At 38.3% G+C, this 17,148-nt stretch overlaps 1 protein-coding gene across 6 annotated transcripts in view; it reads left to right on the top strand.

The window, feature by feature from the left end:
- Positions 1-17,148, top strand: part of LOC143680933 (voltage-gated delayed rectifier potassium channel KCNH1-like) — a 60,579-nt gene that overhangs the window by 10,211 nt on the left and 33,220 nt on the right. For all 6 annotated transcript variants that reach the window (XR_013174257.1, XM_077157539.1, XM_077157540.1 and 3 more), the window contains one exon: positions 1,043-1,144. Coding sequence is in view for 5 of the 6 variants with exons in the window: in XM_077157539.1 (XP_077013654.1) it covers positions 1,043-1,144 (102 nt within the window). In the remaining variant the exon portion in view is untranslated. The remainder of the gene's footprint in view (positions 1-1,042; positions 1,145-17,148) is intronic.

Raw genomic sequence — 17,148 nt, 5'->3', positions numbered from 1 at the left:
GCTTTTTTCCTTGATCAGAGATGACTGCTACAACTCACTCTCTCTGGGTTTGGGTAGGGACAGGAGGCTTCAAGTTTCCAGCTGTTACTAATGTGGGGTACTGCACTATACATTGAGGTTTTTCTCAGTGTTGTGCTGGAGTAGGCTGTGGAGCTGGCTGGTATTAGCCCTCCAGACCAGATTATGTACATTTCTTCTCTACTCCTAGCTCAGGAACTTCACCTTGGTGGCTTGAAATCTACCACGGTGGGAGTATTTACATGACAGAAATTAGCAAATGCTACAAATCAGGATATTTTCTCCCCTGGAAAGTTGGTTTACCAGTACACCACTGTGTGTAACCCTCCCACATCTCTGTAAATGGACCTTTTATTAAACACTCCTCAATTGCCAATTTGAGTGTGCAAAATTTTCCCACTGGGACCCTGACTGATAAAGCCATTACCCATTCTCCGGATGAAGTTCTTCCTCAGCCTTTCATCTGGACTAGCATCAGTTGAGGGGGTAAACCTAGTAAATGGATGTGCACTGCTGTACTCTTTTATATAAAAGCAACTTATGCTCTGCGTGATAAAGCATATGCCTAGCCTTGTTGTTTTGCTCAGTGAGTTGGTCACCTGCAGGCTTGATGAACTACTTTCATGTCCCTCTTCCATCTTTTTGTAGTTTCATAATGTCAGAAGTTTCTTTTTTAAGAGCCTAAATAAACTGAAAGGTTATAAGAGACATCAGCAGCCAGCTAAGATTAGTTACAAATGCCAGTTGTAAATATTGGTTCTAATCATAACCTTGAGCAAATTAAATAGACTTTCTGACTTGTATTCCTGGCAGTGTACCCGAGGTTTTATATGCATCAGCTCCTCTAATCTTCACTGTAGCTCTATTTAGTGGGTTTATCATTCATCCCATTTTATAACTGCAGACACAGAGATTTTTTAAAAATTAAGTAAATTACCTTAGGCTAATCTCTAGTACTTGAATCTCTAGTTATAGGATTCTGTAAAATTCCTTAATTGTTTTTTCTTTTGAATCCCTCTTTCAGGGAGGCAATACAGTAGGAAAGAGGTTAAGAACAGTGGCTTTGGAAACAGGAAGACCTGGGTCACAATTTTAGCACTGCTTCTTAGTAGCTCGAAAATCTTGGGTGAGTTAAATAGCTTGTCTGACCCCAATTTCCCTGTGTGTAAAATAAGATAATAATTTGTATTAAATTGAGTCTTTATAAGGATTAAATGAGATAAGGCATATTAATTTACTTTGCATACTCCCTGTCACAGGTTAACTCTGGGTTAGCTGTTATTATTATCACACCACCTCTAAGAAAGATTTTTATAGTAAACCTATACGGTGTTTTATTTTTTAAGCCATTAGGCCTGTTGTGTTCTGTAGTTCTCCAGACTGTTAGGGAGGATAATATTTTTTACTATGTTTCCTCCAACTTTATAGTGTTGACTTTTTTTTTTTTTTTGCATGGGCAGGCTCCGGGAATTGAACCTGTGTCTCTGGCATGGCAGGCGAGAACTCTGCCACTGAGCCACCATGGCACCGCCCTACAGTATTGACTTTTGACATAAAAAATTTCTGGAAAATCAAAGTACTAAGATTAAAAACAAAGCAATAGTAATTATAATAATAATTGTTATTATTGATAGTTCATTTACCTTTATTCCCCTTCCTTCTTCTAATATAGTTATATCACTATATGTAATTCAACTATAGGTTATCTTTGTATTAGGTTACCATATAAAATTGCCCACATAAGACCTACAAAATGTCAATTTTGTATGATTCAACCTAATAACTTAAACTAATTTACCTTTAGTTCTTGTTCTCTCAATTAGAGATAAAAATATCTATGTTTCTAACACATTTCATGTATATTCTGATTTCCTTCCATACTGCTTGTGAAACTGATTCATCTCTCTTTATTGTTTCAAAATTCTTAATTTGTTGCTGAATGAAAATGGAGGTCATGTTTTTGAGATAATGTACTTAGGGGTAACTACACAGTAAGAAGTATTTGAGTTTGCTTTTGCAATTGAAATCTCCCAATTGTGATATACTGACTTAATAAAAAATATATTTCTGTAGGATATTAAAATCATAGACAAAGCAAATAATGATGGAATCTCTTGGGAGTTCAGTTTCTTTTGTGCAAAGTTAGGGCCCTTGATAATTTAGGAGAGTCAGTCTATGGAATTTTATTGTTGAAAAACATAGTAGATCCACAAAAATAACTTTTGCAGATACTAAGATTTTAGTTGTTTTACTTAGATGTATCATACTGACTTAACTTCTTTTTCTCATTACATCTTCATTTCCTCAAATATTACCAAATCTTGATCTGTTTTTATTTAAAATAATCTCTGGTATGGGTTATTTAGGTTCAGGTAAATAAAACTATTCTTTCCTGATCTTTATCTAGTGCTTATACACATCCCTCTTGTTCCCATCATTTACCTTAATCATTATCTCTCTATTGTTTTATTGTTCTAAAACAAAAATAATTTTATTCAAACTTGTATTTTGCAAAAGCGTCGATAACCTTAATAATCTACAGTGTTGCAAAGTGTCAGAAAGATGTGTTGTCTTCCAAGTAAAATTTCTCCAGTTATTAGAAGTATATTATAAAATGTTTACTGTAGCCCTCTAAATAACCAGTGTTGGCAGAGAATGATAAATTTGTGTGAACTGCTTGCTGAATGTAGCTTTTATCTGCGTAATTGCCCAAACTGAGTCACTTTTCTAAGTCATTGCTTTAGTTAGTTTCTCCTTTGTTATTTGTGGTAATTATGATGAAAAGCAATTTTCTAATAATTTCTTTTTAGAATATCTCTGTGTAATGTTTTATGGGCAAATGGTAGGTTTGGAATGGTTTTGACATCTTTGGCTACTGCAGTGTGGTTTGGCTCAAGCCCCATCAGCTGAAGAAATTTTACACAGTGGGGGAGGGGGAATCTTTTAAATATTTAGAGGATGTTTGTTTTATTCTTTGAACCAAAGGAAAACTGTGTGTGGGCTGAAGAAGGTTGAATTTAGGAAACCTTACATTTAATTGCATTCGCTCTTGCAGCTACGGACCCTCAGGGGGTAAAAAGACATCAGAGGCAGGCAGTGGAATCTGATTAATTTGCATCAGAGACCTGGAGATAGGCACATAGAGTAGATCCATTTCACTCTGAGGTATCTACTGATAGCTTGGATCAATCTGACTGAGAAGGTATAAATGAAGGAGATGAAGAGAGAGGCCTTCAAACTGTTTGCTCCAACATTGCCTAAATACTTCCAGGGGTGGAGACCCCTGCCACTAAGGTGTGGAAAGGTTAGTGTTGCCTTCAAAAAAACTCTTTATCAGAATAGAGACTTTTAAAGATTATTCTCTAAACCTGGAGTCCTGGAGGACTACAGAGAACTTAGAAGAAGTTGTAGAATGTATGAGCTATGGTTCTGCTGATTGGGTTACAGATTATTGCAGAATGTTAATATTATACAGATAAGAGCATTGGCTTTGGTGTTAGATGGACCCAGCACTGTTAGATGTGTGACCTAGGAAAAGTCCTTTTGATTTGTTAAGCTTTTTTCTAGTTTGCTAGCTGCTGGAATGCAACACACCAGAGATGGATTGGCTTTTAATAAAAGGGGATTTATTTAGTTAGTTCTGCAGAGTAAAGGCAGCTAAGTTTCAACTGAGGTTCTTTCTTAGCGGGAAGGCACAGGGTGATCTCTACTAGCCTTCTCTCCAGGCCTCTGGGTTCCAACAACCTTACCAGGGTGATTTCTTTCTGCATCTCCAAAGGCCTGGGCTGAGCTTCGAGTGCTGAGATGAGGTATGCTGAGCTACTTGGGCTGTGCTACTTTGTGCTCTCTCATTTAAGCACCAGCCAATTAACTCAAACATCATTCATTGTAGCAGGCATGCCTCTTAGCTGACTGCAGATGTAATGAGCAATAGATGAGGTTCACGTACCATTGGCTCATGTCCACAGCAACAGAACTAGGTACCTTCACCTGACCAAGATGACAACTGAATTTAACTACCACAAGCCTTGTTTCAATATCTACAAAAATGGGTTAATCCTAGTGCTTACCTCATGGGTAATGACCCAGCAAGTATAATCACTGTGGTCTGAATGAAGATAATGGTTCCCCTCTTCATAGGAAAGGATGACAAGTATCATAACATTTTTCAGTTTAAATTCTTCAAATCTCTTGTGTCCAGATCAGGCCAATTCTGATCCACTCTTGGGAGATTTTGTTTTTAGAATGCTTTCTTCAAACAGTGGATAAATTTCATAATTAATGTGAAAAATGGTAAATAATCCCAGAATCATTTATATTTGAATGTGGAACACATGTCTGTGAATTTGGCTAGCAAATCTTTGTTGCTTTCTTATTTTCTGGAACTTTCTTATTTTACCTTTTCAACCTTTGGGAATATAGCCAACCACCTGGAAGAATTAAGAAGCTTTGACTAAGCGAAGTTGGTGTTGTAGAATATTTACATGAGAATTTATGTGCTTTACTACAGAGATTCCCATTTTGGTGGCATGTCTATTCCGATGGGAGACATAATCCTGGAGCGTGACAGCAAATTTACTCACACACCTAGGTTTATTTCTTTATTTTATTTAACAAATCTAAGTTTCCTCACAAGCTCTGACCCACTTAAGGGGAGAGAGGTTGGAGTGGGGGAGTCCCAAAACTTCCCAGTGTGTGGTATCTCAAGCTCTCCCAGTTTAAGTTGTCTTTTTAGATTACTCAGTTCCTCTTGGCTCAGATTCCAACTCAGCCATCCCATTTCTTCTCTCTGCAATGGTGTCTAGAGTGGAGGCAAGCAGCAGTTGTGTGACCTCTGGGGCCTCAGATCCCCACATACAAGGTCTTATTTTCCCTTCAAGTTCCTTGGGTCTCTGGCAATGGCCCCTAGTCTCCTGGTCACATGGTTCCCAGCTGATCTGTGGGGTTGATTCCTAAGCTAGGAAACTTATGTTCTATTCACTTGGATTGACCAGAACTTGGAGATCCTTTTCTACAACACCTACTCCATCTCTTTCTGCTTGTTGGGTGCATGTACACATGTGACTTGATCAAATCTAGCTGGCTCTGCCGCTCATATCTGACATTTTCCTGAACCTCCCAGTTGATTCTAGGCTTGTGGAGTTTGACATGGAACCTTCAGCTTTAGGGTCACCTCATGCCACTGTGATAACCATCCCCTCATGCTACTTCAGCAAGCAAGGAGCTGTTGGGAGCATCTGGATCCTTTCTAGGACCCATGGGAGCCGAGGAAGGCTTAGATTGTTCTGCAGCAACTTTGGCCTCTAGTGCTTAAAATGGGGAGCTGGGCACAAAGTCCATACCCAACCTTCCTTCTCCTCTCCCTGCTGTCCTCCTCCTCTTCTATCATTGTGTGGAAGAAGGATTGTTAGAGACATAGATTGACTGTGGAGTAGACTGCTGTACTGTGTATTGTGGACCACAGGCTCATATACAACAGAAGCTCTCAGCAAATGACTGATTTATTACTTACATAGCACAAAGGAACCAGAAGAGAAAAGGAAAAGATCTTACTGTGGCAGGTTCCCTGGGGAGAACAATTGCTGAAGTCAGGGTTGGTGGATGGCAGCTCTGCATGCCCTGTATCACATGGGATATGGGGAGCCACTTGTGGCTGGTCTCCCAAGGAGGCCATTTGCATAACAGTGCTGCACTGCTCACTTCATGAGGGACACCTACACTGACTGAGTGATGGGCTTTTATGTACTCCAGGGGGAGGGGGTCCTGCCAATGAGCTACTGTTGTTCCCTGGCAGGCAGCTGAGGCTGGTCAAGATTTAACATCTCCCCAGGCTTAGCCTGCAGTTTCTTGTGAAATGGAAACATAACAAACACCTGCATGCAAACAATGAGAAGAGTAAAGGAGGGGTGTAGGTGAGGGCTGGGAGATGGCTGCTGAGTGTGTCTGTAACTTCATCATTAGCACGTTAAATTTCAAGAAGAATTCATAGTTGGCAAGCTAGGGAAGAGCCAAACATTTAAAAGATAGACAGGAGAACCCAAGCATTTAGAGGAGGAACAATTAGTTCTATACATGTTAATATTTTCTGAGGGCATCGTTGTATATTGCCAGATAGAATAAAATGAAATATAGAATAATAGAAATAATGAAATGAATAAAGACATGATGATGATGTCGACTTATCAATAAGTCCCATTATACTTAGTATTTTTATAAGAAGGCAGGTAACTCTAATGTGTTACAAAGATTTTCACAGAAATGGTTAGTAATAGTACTTAATGGAATAAGGACACTAGCCAATATAAAGATTAAAAGCATGGATTTTAAGGTTAAATAGTCCCAGGTTCAAAATCCAGTTGGATCCTAGTATAATTGTTTGTGCATCCTAAGAGACACAATTTCCTCTTGAGTAAAATGGTGAAATCTGTGACACTTCAGTAAAGAAATACTTCTCACTAGGAATGCCTTAGTGATTTAAAAAAAACCTTAATATAAGGCACGATATTTAGTATGGTGCCTGGCACAGAGTCAACATCAGTAAATAGTACCCATTTTCATTTGGAAAGTCACTTATCTGGAATCCTTTAGTCCCTGATGATATAAGTAGTGTTATGGTATTTGTATGGATAGCCTCCAACTTATAAACAGGTTTTATTCTGAAACTTAGTTAATCTGTGCAATTATTTGTAGCTTAGATTTAGAAGAGGATCCAGAAGGTACCTATTTATCCAGCCAACCATTGCAGGATTTATATGTGTGTTGAGGACAGAGGTGGGAAGGGGGTCAGAATTTCTTTACTCTTGGAAGCAAATGACTTTTTTCTGGAACTAGAATTCTTTACTCCATTCACTCCAGACCACTGATTAAAGAGAAACTTTACAGAACTTCTGTTACACAGTGGCAAGGGAATCTATAGAGACAATCCTCTGAGTGGCTGATCAATAGGCTTATGATCCTATTCTTACTTTACTTCCTGTTTTTCTGTTTCTTCACTGGAATCAAAGAAGATGCTAGTGCACTTGCTTTTTTCTCAGGTAAGGTTGCAGTATCCAATAAGGGACAGTGGGAATTGTTGAGGAATGACGAATACCTTTAAAAGAAGACCAGAATATCTTTATGAGGAATTGCAGTGATATTTGGAGCTTGAGATGTATACTATCATTTTTTTTTAATTTAAACTTTCAAACTTATAGGTCAGTCACAAAAATAATATAAACCCTATACAGAGAAGTCCAATGTACCCTTATCCCTCCAAATACCCAGATATACCAATTTTAACATTCTGACACATTTTTTATATCATTCCATCAAACTGTCAATCCATCTATCTTTCTTTACATCTGTCTGTCTATTTATCAACCCATACTGCCATATACATTACCTAATAATAAAGGTATACACTTATGTATCCATCTTAAGTGCAATTATTAAACTTAAGAAATTGACATATAGCTTATAATCTATATTCCAACTTTTCCATGCATCTCAATATTGTTCTTTTGAGCCTTTTCTTCTTCCTTGTTAGATTCCATCCAGGGTCATGTACTGTCTTTAGTGTATGATCATGTATGGTCTCTTCAGTTGCTCTTCTTAAAAATTTTAAACACGTATGAAGCATAAATTTTCCTAGCTCAACCACTCCCAAACATAAACCATCCTGTGAGATTAACCATATATACTGTATTGTGATACCATTGCCACTTCCCCTTACTAAAATTTTCCGTTTTCCCAAACAGAAACTCTACAACCATTTTGCCTTAACTACCCTTTCCCCCATCCCCCACTTCTGGCAACCTGTAATCTAATTTCTGTCTCTGAGTTTGCATGTTCCCCAATACTTTCTTTATAAGTTACCATAGGAGTTAAATTTAACATCCTCAGTCTGTCACAGTCTTGTTTGCTTTGACACCAACTTAACTTCATTAGTATATATAATCTATGTTCCTATACCTCTTTATCCCTCTCACTTTTATGTAGATCTTGTCACAATTACATGCTTATTCACTGAGTCCAAAACCATTGATTTATTATTACATTTCATGTATTTGCCTTTTAGATCCTGTAAGAAGTTAAAAGTGGAGTTCAAATGAAAAATACAACAGTACTGACATTTACATTCCATCCTTACTGGAGATCCTTATTTCTTCACGTGGCTTCAGTCAATTGCTACTGTCCTTTCCTTTCAAACCACATATTTTGTAGGGCTAGTCTAGTGGTGACAGACTCCCTCAGCTTTTGTTTTTCTGGGAATATCTTTATTTTTCCTTTGTTTCTGAAAGACAGCTCTGCCAGTATAGAATTCTTGGTTGGAAAATTTTGCATTTTTTTTTTTTATTAATGGAAAGAAAGAAAAAAAAAACACAACATTTAGAAATCATACCGTTCTACATATGCACTCAGTAATTCTTAACATCATCACATAGATGCATGATCATCATTTCTTAGTACATTTGCATCGGTTTAGAGGAACTAGCAACACAACAGAAAAAGATATAAAATGTTAATATAGAGAAAAGAAATAAAAGTAGTACTAATAGTAAAAAACAAAAACAAAAAAAACCTTATAGCTCAGATGCAGCTTCATTCAGTGTTTTAACATGATTACTTTACAATTAGGTATTATTGTGCTGTCCATTTTTGAGTTTTTGTATCTAGTCCTGTTGCACAGTCTGTATCTCTTCCGCTCCAATTACCCATTATCTTACCCTATTTCTAACTCCTGCTGGACTCTGTTACCAATGACATATTTCAAGTTTATTCTTGAATGTCCGTTCACATCAGTGGGACCATACAGTATTTGTCCTTTAGTTTTTGGCTGGACTCACTCAGCATAATATTCTCTAGGTCCATCCATGTTATTACATGCTTCATAAGTTTGTCTTGTCTTAAAGCTGCATAATATTCCATCGTATGTATATACCACAGTTTGTTTAGCCATTCTTCTGTTGATGGACATTTTGGCTGTTTCCATCTCTTTGCAATTGTAAATAACGCTGCTATAAACATTGGTGTGCAAATGTCCGTTTGTGTCTTTGCCCTTAAGTCCTTTGAGTAGATACCTAGCAATGGTATTGCTGGGTCGTATGGCAATTCTATATTCAGCTTTTTGAGGAACCGCCAAACTGCCTTCCACAGTGGTTGCACCATTTGACATTCCCACCAGCAGTGGATAAGTGTGCCTCTTTCTCCGCATCCTCTCCAGCACTTGTCATTTTCTGTTTTGTTGATAATGGCCATTCTGGTGGGTGTGAGATGATATCTCATTGTGGTTTTGATTTGCATTTCTCTAATGGCCAGGGACGTTGAGCATCTCTTCATGTGCCTCTTGGCCATCTGTATTTCCTCTTCTTGTAGGTGTCTGTTCAAGTCTTTTTCCCATTTTGTAATTGGGTTGGCTGTCTTTTTGTTGTTGAGTTGAACAATCTCTTTATATATTCTGGATACTAGACCTTTATCTGATATATCATTTCCAAATATTGTCTCCCATTGTGTAGGCTGTCTTTCTACTTTCTTGATGAAGTTCTTTGATGCACAAAAGTGTTTAATTTTGAGGAGCTCCCATTTATTTATTTCTTTCTTCAGTGCTCTTGCTTTAGGTTTAAGGTCCATAAAACCACCTCTAGTTGTAAGATTCATAAGATATCTCCCTACATTTTCCTCTAACTGTTTTATGGTCTTAGACCTAATGTTTAGATCTTTGATCCATTTTGAGTTAACTTTTGTATAAGGTGTGAGATGCGGGTCTTCTTTCATTCTTTTACATATGGATATCCAGTTCTCTAGGCACCATTTATTGAAGAGACTGTTCTGTCACAGGTGAGTTGGCTTGACTGCCTTATCAAAGATCAAATGTCCATAGATGAGAGGGTCTATATCTGAGCACTCTATTCGATTCCATTGGTCGATATATCTATCTTTATGCCAATACCATGCTGTTTTGACCACTGTGGCTTCATAATATGCCTTAAAGTCCGGCATCACGAGACCTCCAGCTTCGTTTTTTTTCCTCAAGATGTTTTTAGCAATTTGGGGCACCCTGCCCTTCCAGATAAATTTGCTTATTGGTTTTTCTAATTCTGAAAAATAAGTTGTTGGGATTTTGATTGGTATTGCATTGAATCTGTAAATCAGTTTAGGTAGGATTGACATCTTAATTATGTTTAGTCTTCCAATCCATGAACACGGTATGCCCTTCCATCTATTTAGGTCTTCTGTGATTTCTTTTAGCAGTTTTTTGTAGTTTTCTTTATATAGGTTTTTTGTCTCTTTGGTTAAATTTATTCCTAGGTATTTTATTCTTTTAGTTGCGATTGTAAATGGGATTCGTTTCTTGATTTCCCCCTCAGCTTGTTCATTACTAGTGTATAGAAAAGCTACAGATTTTTGAATGTTGATCTTGTAGCCTGCTATTTTGCTGTACTCATTTATTAGCTCTAGTAGTTTTGTTGTGGATTTTTCCGGGTTTTCGACGTATAGTATCATATCGTCTGCAAACAGTGATAGTTTTACTTCTTCCTTTCCAATTTTGATGCCTTGTATTTCTTTTTCTTGTCTAATTGCTTTGGCTAGAACTTCCAACACAATGTTGAATAATAGTGGTGATAGTGGACATCCTTGTCTTGTTCCTGATCTTAGGGGGAAAGTTTTCAATTTTTCCCCATTGAGGATGATATTAGCTGTGGGTTTTTCATATATTTCCTCTATCATTTTAAGGAAGTTCCCTTGTATTCCTATATTTTGAAGTGTTTTCAACAGGAAAGGATGTTGAATCTTGTCAAATGCCTTCTCTGCATCAATTGAGATGATCATGTGATTTTTCTGCTTTGATTTGTTGATGTGGTGTATTACATTAATTGATTTTCTTATGTTGAACCATCCTTGCATACCTGGGATGAATCCTACTTGGTCATGATGTATAATTCTTTTAATGTGTTGTTGGATACAATTTGCTAGAATTTTATTGAGGATTTTTGCATCTATATTCATTAGAGAGATTGGTCTGTAGTTTTCTTTTTTTGTAATATCTTTGTCTGGTTTTGGTATGAGGGTGATGTTGGCTTCATAGAATGAATTAGGTAGTTTTCCCTCCACTTCGATTATTTTGAAGAGTTTGAGGAGAGTTGGTACTAATTCTTTCTGGAATGTTTGATAGAATTCACATGTGAAGCTGTCTGGTCCTGGACTTTTCTTTTTAGGGAGCTTTTGAATGAATAATTCAATCTCTTTATTTGTGATTGGTTTGTCGAGGTCATCTATTTCTTCTTGAGTCAAAGTTGGTTGTTCATGTCTTTCCAGGAACCCGTCCATTTCATCTAAATTGTTGTATTTATTAGCGTAAAGTTGTTCATAGTATCCTGTTATTACCTCCTTTATTTCTGTGAGGTCAGTAGTTATGTCTCCTCTTCCATTTCTGATCTTATTTATTTGCATCCTCTCTCTTCTTCTTTTTGTCAATCTTGCTAAGGGCCCATCAATCTTATTGATTTTCTCATAGAACCAACTTCTGGTCTTATTGATTTTCTCTATTGTTTTCATGTTTTCAATTTCATTTATTTCTGCTCTAATCTTTGTTATTTCTTTCCTTTTGCTTGCTTTGGGATTAGTTTGCTGTTCTTTCTCCAGTTCTTCCAAGTGGACAGTTAATTCCTGCATTTTTGCCTTTTCTTCTTTTCTGATATAGGCATTTAAGGCAATAAATTTCCCTCTTAGCACTGCCTTTGCTGCGTCCCATAAGTTTTGATATGTTGTGTTTTCATTTTCATTCACCTCGAGGTATTTGCTAAGTTCTCTTGCAATTTCTTCTTTGACCCACTTGTTGTTTAAGAGTGTGTTGTTGAGCCTGCACGTATTTGTGAATTTTCTGGCACTCCGCCTATTATTGATTTCCAACTTCATTCCTTTATGATCGAAGAAAGTGTTGTGTATGATTTCAATCTTTTTAAATTTGTTAAGACTTGCTTTGTGACCCAGCATATGGTCTATCTTTGAGAATGATCCATGAGCACTTGAGAAAAAGGTGTATCCTGCTGTTGTGGGATGTAATGTCCTATAAATGTCTGTTAAGTCTAGCTCATTTATAGTAATATTCAGATTCTCTATTTCTTTATTGATCCTCTGTCTAGATGTTCTGTCCATTGATGAGAGTGGTGAATTGAAGTCTCCAACTATTATGGTATATGTGTCTATTTCCCTTTTCAGTGTTTGCAGTGTATTCCTCATGTATTTTGGGGCATTCTGGTTCGGTGCATAAATATTTATGATTGTTATGTCTTCTTGTTTAATTGTTCCTTTTATTAGTATATAGTGCCGTTCTTTGTCTCTTTTAACTGTTTTACATTTGAAGTCTAATTTGTTGGATATTAGTATAGCCACTCCTGCTCTTTTCTGGTTGTTATTTGCATGAAATATCTTTTCCCAACCTTTCACTTTCAACCTATTTGTTTATCTTTGGGCCTAAGATGTGTTTCCTGTAGACAGCATATAGAAGGATCCTGTTTTTTAATCCATTCTGCCAGTCTATGTCTTTTGATTGGGAAATTCAGTCCATTAACATTTAGTGTTATTACTGTTTGGATAATATTTTCCTCTACCATTTTGCCTTTGTATTATATATATCATATCTGACTTTCCTTCTTTCTACACTCTTCTCCATGTCTCTCTCTTCTGTCTTTTTGTATCTGACTCTAGTGCTCCCTTTAGTATTTCTTGCAGAGCTGGTCTCTTGGTCACAAATTCTCTCAGTGACTTTTTGTCTGAGAATATTTTAATTTCCCCCTCATTTTTGAAGGACAATTTTGCTGGATATAGGAGTCTTGGTTGGCAGTTTTTCTCTTTTAGTAACTTAAATATATCATCCCACTGTCTTCTAGCTTCCATGGTTTCTGCTGAGAAATCTACACATAGTCTTATTGGGTTTCCCTTGTATGTGATGGATTGCTTCTCTCTCGCTGCTTTCAAGATCCTCTTTCTCTTTGACCTCTGACATTCTAACTAATAATTGTCTTGGGGAACGCCTATTTGGGTCTAATCTCTTTGGGGTGTGCTGCACTTCTTGGATCTGTAATTTTAGGTCTTTCATAAGAGTTGGGAAATTTTCAGTGATAATTTCTTCCATTAGTTTTTCTCCTCCTTTTCCCTTCTCTTCTCCTTCTGGGACACCCACAACACGTATATTTGTGCGGTTCATATTGTCCTTGAGTTCCCTCATACCCTGTTCGAATTTTTCCATTCTTTTCCGGATAGTTTCTGTTTCATTTTGGAATTCCGATGTTCCATCCTCTAAATCACTAATTCTATCTTCTGTCTCTTTAAATCTATCATTGTAGGTATCCATTGTTTTTTCCATCTTTTCTACTTTATCCTTCACTTCCATAAGCTCTGTGATTTGTTTTTTCAGTTTTTCTGTTTCTTCTTTTTGATCAGCCCATGTCTTCTTCATGTCCTCCCTCAATTTATCCCTATCGTTTTTGAAGAGGTTTTCCATTCCTGTTCGTATATTCAGCATTAGTTGTTTCAGCTCCTGTATCTCATTTGAACTATTGGTTTGTTCCTTTGACTGGGCCATATTTTCAATTTTCTGAGCGTGATCCGTTATCTTCTGCTGGCGTCTGGGCATTTAGTCAGATTTCCCTGAGTGTTGGACCCCACAGGTTGAAAGATTTTTCTGTGAAATCTCTGGGTTCTGTTTTTCTTATCCTGCCCAGTAGGTGGCGCTCGTGGCACACGTTTGTCTACGGGATCCACCAGTAATAGTTGCTGTGGGTCCTTTAACTCTGGAAAACTCTCGCTGTAAGGGAGGTTCGGCAGCCGAAGCGTCTTGGAAGAGTGCCAACCGGCCTGGGGGTCTGAACGCGGGGAGGGTCGCCGGCCGCTGCAGCACGTGAGAGCGCCCGACCGAATTTCCTAGTCGGCCCGGGGCGCCAAGCGTGGCGGAAGGGCGCCAGCTGTCGCAGCCCGGGAGAGTGCACTGTTCCCAGCCGGACCGGGGAGTCACGTATTTGGAAGGGACCCCTGGTCACCGTTCTCCGCAGTGTGGGGATTTCCGACCCAACTCTCTCAGTTGGTCTGGGGGGCCTCGCATGGTGGGGATGCCAGCTGCCGCGGCCCAAGGGGACTGCCTGCCCAATTGTGCCAGCTGGCCTGGGAAGGAGGAAGGGAGGGACTCCGGCCGCTTGCCGTCCCACCCAGGAAAGCCCGCGTCCCTCGGTGATCTCATCGGAGCTGGTTCTCCCAGACAGTCAGGCGTTCCAGGATGGGGTACACTGTCCCTTTGATCTCCGTCGTGGCTCCGGGAGCTGCTCTGTATTGTCTCCACTCCCCCAGTAGCTGTTCTGGAGGAGGAAAGGTGAGGGTGGCAAGGCTGTTTAGGCTGGTGGCGGAGGAGCCGGTGAAGGTGGAAGAGGGCACCGTGGTGGTTGGAGAGCCGCCGGAGCAGGAGGGGGAAGAGGGGAGAGGAGGGCGGGCGGGTCGGCTGCTGCGGGGTGTGGGCGCCGCGCGGTGGGCCGGCGGACAAAGAGGGGAGAGGAGGGCGGGCGGGTCGGCTGCTGTGGGGCGTGGGCGCCGCGTGGCGGGCCGGCGGACAAAGAGGGGAGAGGAGGGCGGGCCAAAATTTTGCATTTTAAATATTTCTTCCCACTTCCTTCTTCATTCTGTGGTTTCTGTTGATAAATCAGCCCTTAATCTTATTGAAACTCCCTTGTACGTGACATGTTTATTCTCCTTTGTGGCTTTCAGAATTTTCTCATAATGACAAACTTTGACATTTGCCAATTTGATTATAATATGCCATGGCATGGGTCTATTTGAGCTTATTATGTTTGGAGTTTGTTGAGTATCTTGGATGTGTATATTCATGCTTTTCTTTAAATTTGAGAAGTTTTAGTCATTATTTCTTTCATTATTCTCTCTGCCCTTTATGTATCTCCTTCTGGGACTCCCACAATGCATATAATGGTATGCTTGATGGTGTCCCACAGATTCCTCAGGTTCTATACACTTTTCTTCATTCTTTCATCCTTCTGCTCCTCAGACTGGATGATTTCAGTGTTTTATGTTCAAGTTCACTGGTTCTTTCTTCTGCTTTCTCCAATCTGCTGCTAATCACTCTTGAGAATTTTTAATTTTTCTTATTGTGCCCTTCAGCCCTGTTTGTTTCCTTTTCATAATTTCTGTCTCTCTCTGATATTCTGTTTGTGTTCATTTATCATCTTCCCAATATCCTTTAGGTCTTTGTCCATGTTTTCCTTTAGTTCTAGCATATTTAGGATCTTTATTTCAGTCTTTGTCTAATGTGTCCCACGTCTGCTTCTCCTCACTGATGGTTTCTAATGCTTTAATCTTCTCCTTTTCCTGGGCTATCACTTCTGGTTTCTTTGTATGTTTTTAAATCTTTTGTTGACATCTGGATATTTTGATATGTTATTGTTGGAATTTAGACTCTGAGATGTCCCTTAAGTTTTTATCTAGCTAGTATTATTGCAGAGGTTTTCTTGAATGCAGGAGCTAATAAAAAAATAAAAAGAATTTAGAAAAAGGAAGGAGAAGCATAAAAGAAAATGCCTTTCCCAGTCTTTGTAGATTGAGCTGTGTGTATATTCTCCTTTAGGGAATAAACTCTCATACAAAGAGTTTAGAGAATAGTTTGAAACCAAAGTGTAGGGGCTGCTCTAACCCTTTCTGAGCTTGTGTTTGTTTTGTCTTATCTTGGGCATGAGCATGTGGCCCTAGGAATCCCCCATTTACATAGTTCTGAATGTCTCCTCTTCCCTAAGGGACAGCCAGCAATCCCTTCCCCTAGACAGCCACTTTACTGATCTCACACTATATTCTTTAGGAGTGCTTGGTGAACTGCCTTCTACATGCAGGGCAAGTTCTGGGGTGGTGAATCCCTCAGGCTACTACTAAAGAGATTGGGCCAGGCATACATGCTTCCAGTGTGAGATGAGGGTTATTTGCTCTTTCTGGAACCCAGATCAGGAATCCCCAATGGGAGTACAGACTGGTTCTGTGCTGAGCTGAAAATGTGTGGGGCCAGCCATGGTGCCAAGAGAGCCTACCACTTTTAAGAAGCTTTTTCATGATGCAGTTCTTATTCTTTTACTGCAGTCCTTTAACTTTTTTCCTGGAGCTTAGAGAAAGATGCTTCTGGAGCCCTTGCTGGTTCTTCAAAGATTCTTTGGGAGGATGCTTCTTGATTAGGGTAAGACTATCTCATCTTTTCTTACTAAATGAAAAATTCAATCAATATATTAGTCTTTTCTGATTAAATTAATAAAAAATTAAGTATACATGTTATTTTTATAACAAATATATGCTAATTGTTAAAAATCATATTGAAGAGCTTATAAAGAAAAGCAATCATCTTATGACTATGTCTGTTCCTCCATCCTGCTCCTCAGAGACACACCTTCTAATTTTAGCTTCTTATAGTTTCTTCCATATCTCTAACATGCATCACAACTATTTCCAAATTTATCAATTTTAGATATTATCTGTTGACTTCTGTTAATTTGTTTGAGTTTTTATCTCTATGTATTCTCTATTGCCATTCTCCTAATATAATCATATTACTTTTTCATTGGTCATCTTTGAAACTTTAAGTAATATGTTTATACCTTTCTTTTTTAGGTACCATCTCATGATTTCTCTCTTTATCTCTTAACTTTTATCACCTGTATTTTTATAGTGTTGGAATAGATGAAGTTACAGTCAGATATTGTGATCATTTAAATATTCCATGCTTTGACTATAAATTTGTTAAAAAAATTGGAAATTGTCTACATTATTATGGCAATTATGTGACATAGTGTGATTTTGTTTTCTTTCTTGTACATTTTTTTTTGTTTTCTTTTATGTTTCTAATTCCTTTCCCCGCCCCACTTCCTAAATTATATATCTTTGTAGCCTTTATATGTTGAATAGCAACAATATCATCAGACTATCTACCTACTTTACCTCTGGATAGCTGTCCTCTGAAACTTTTCTTCTCTGAATCATCTGTTAGATGCTTTATATTAGCTTTCTTCTCTACTTTCTAAATTTGGAGCCATTTTTTTTTCCTAGTTCCCATGTTATGGTCTTTCTTTCTTTACTCCCTCATTTTGCTGGTACACATCCTAAGAAGAATATGCA

The sequence above is a fragment of the Tamandua tetradactyla genome, chromosome 4 (genome assembly GCF_023851605.1).
Source record: "Tamandua tetradactyla isolate mTamTet1 chromosome 4, mTamTet1.pri, whole genome shotgun sequence".
Taxonomy (NCBI): domain Eukaryota; kingdom Metazoa; phylum Chordata; class Mammalia; order Pilosa; family Myrmecophagidae; genus Tamandua; species Tamandua tetradactyla.
The sequence above is the reverse complement of the archived record's forward strand: the minus strand, read 5'-3'. Positions and strand labels throughout refer to the sequence as shown.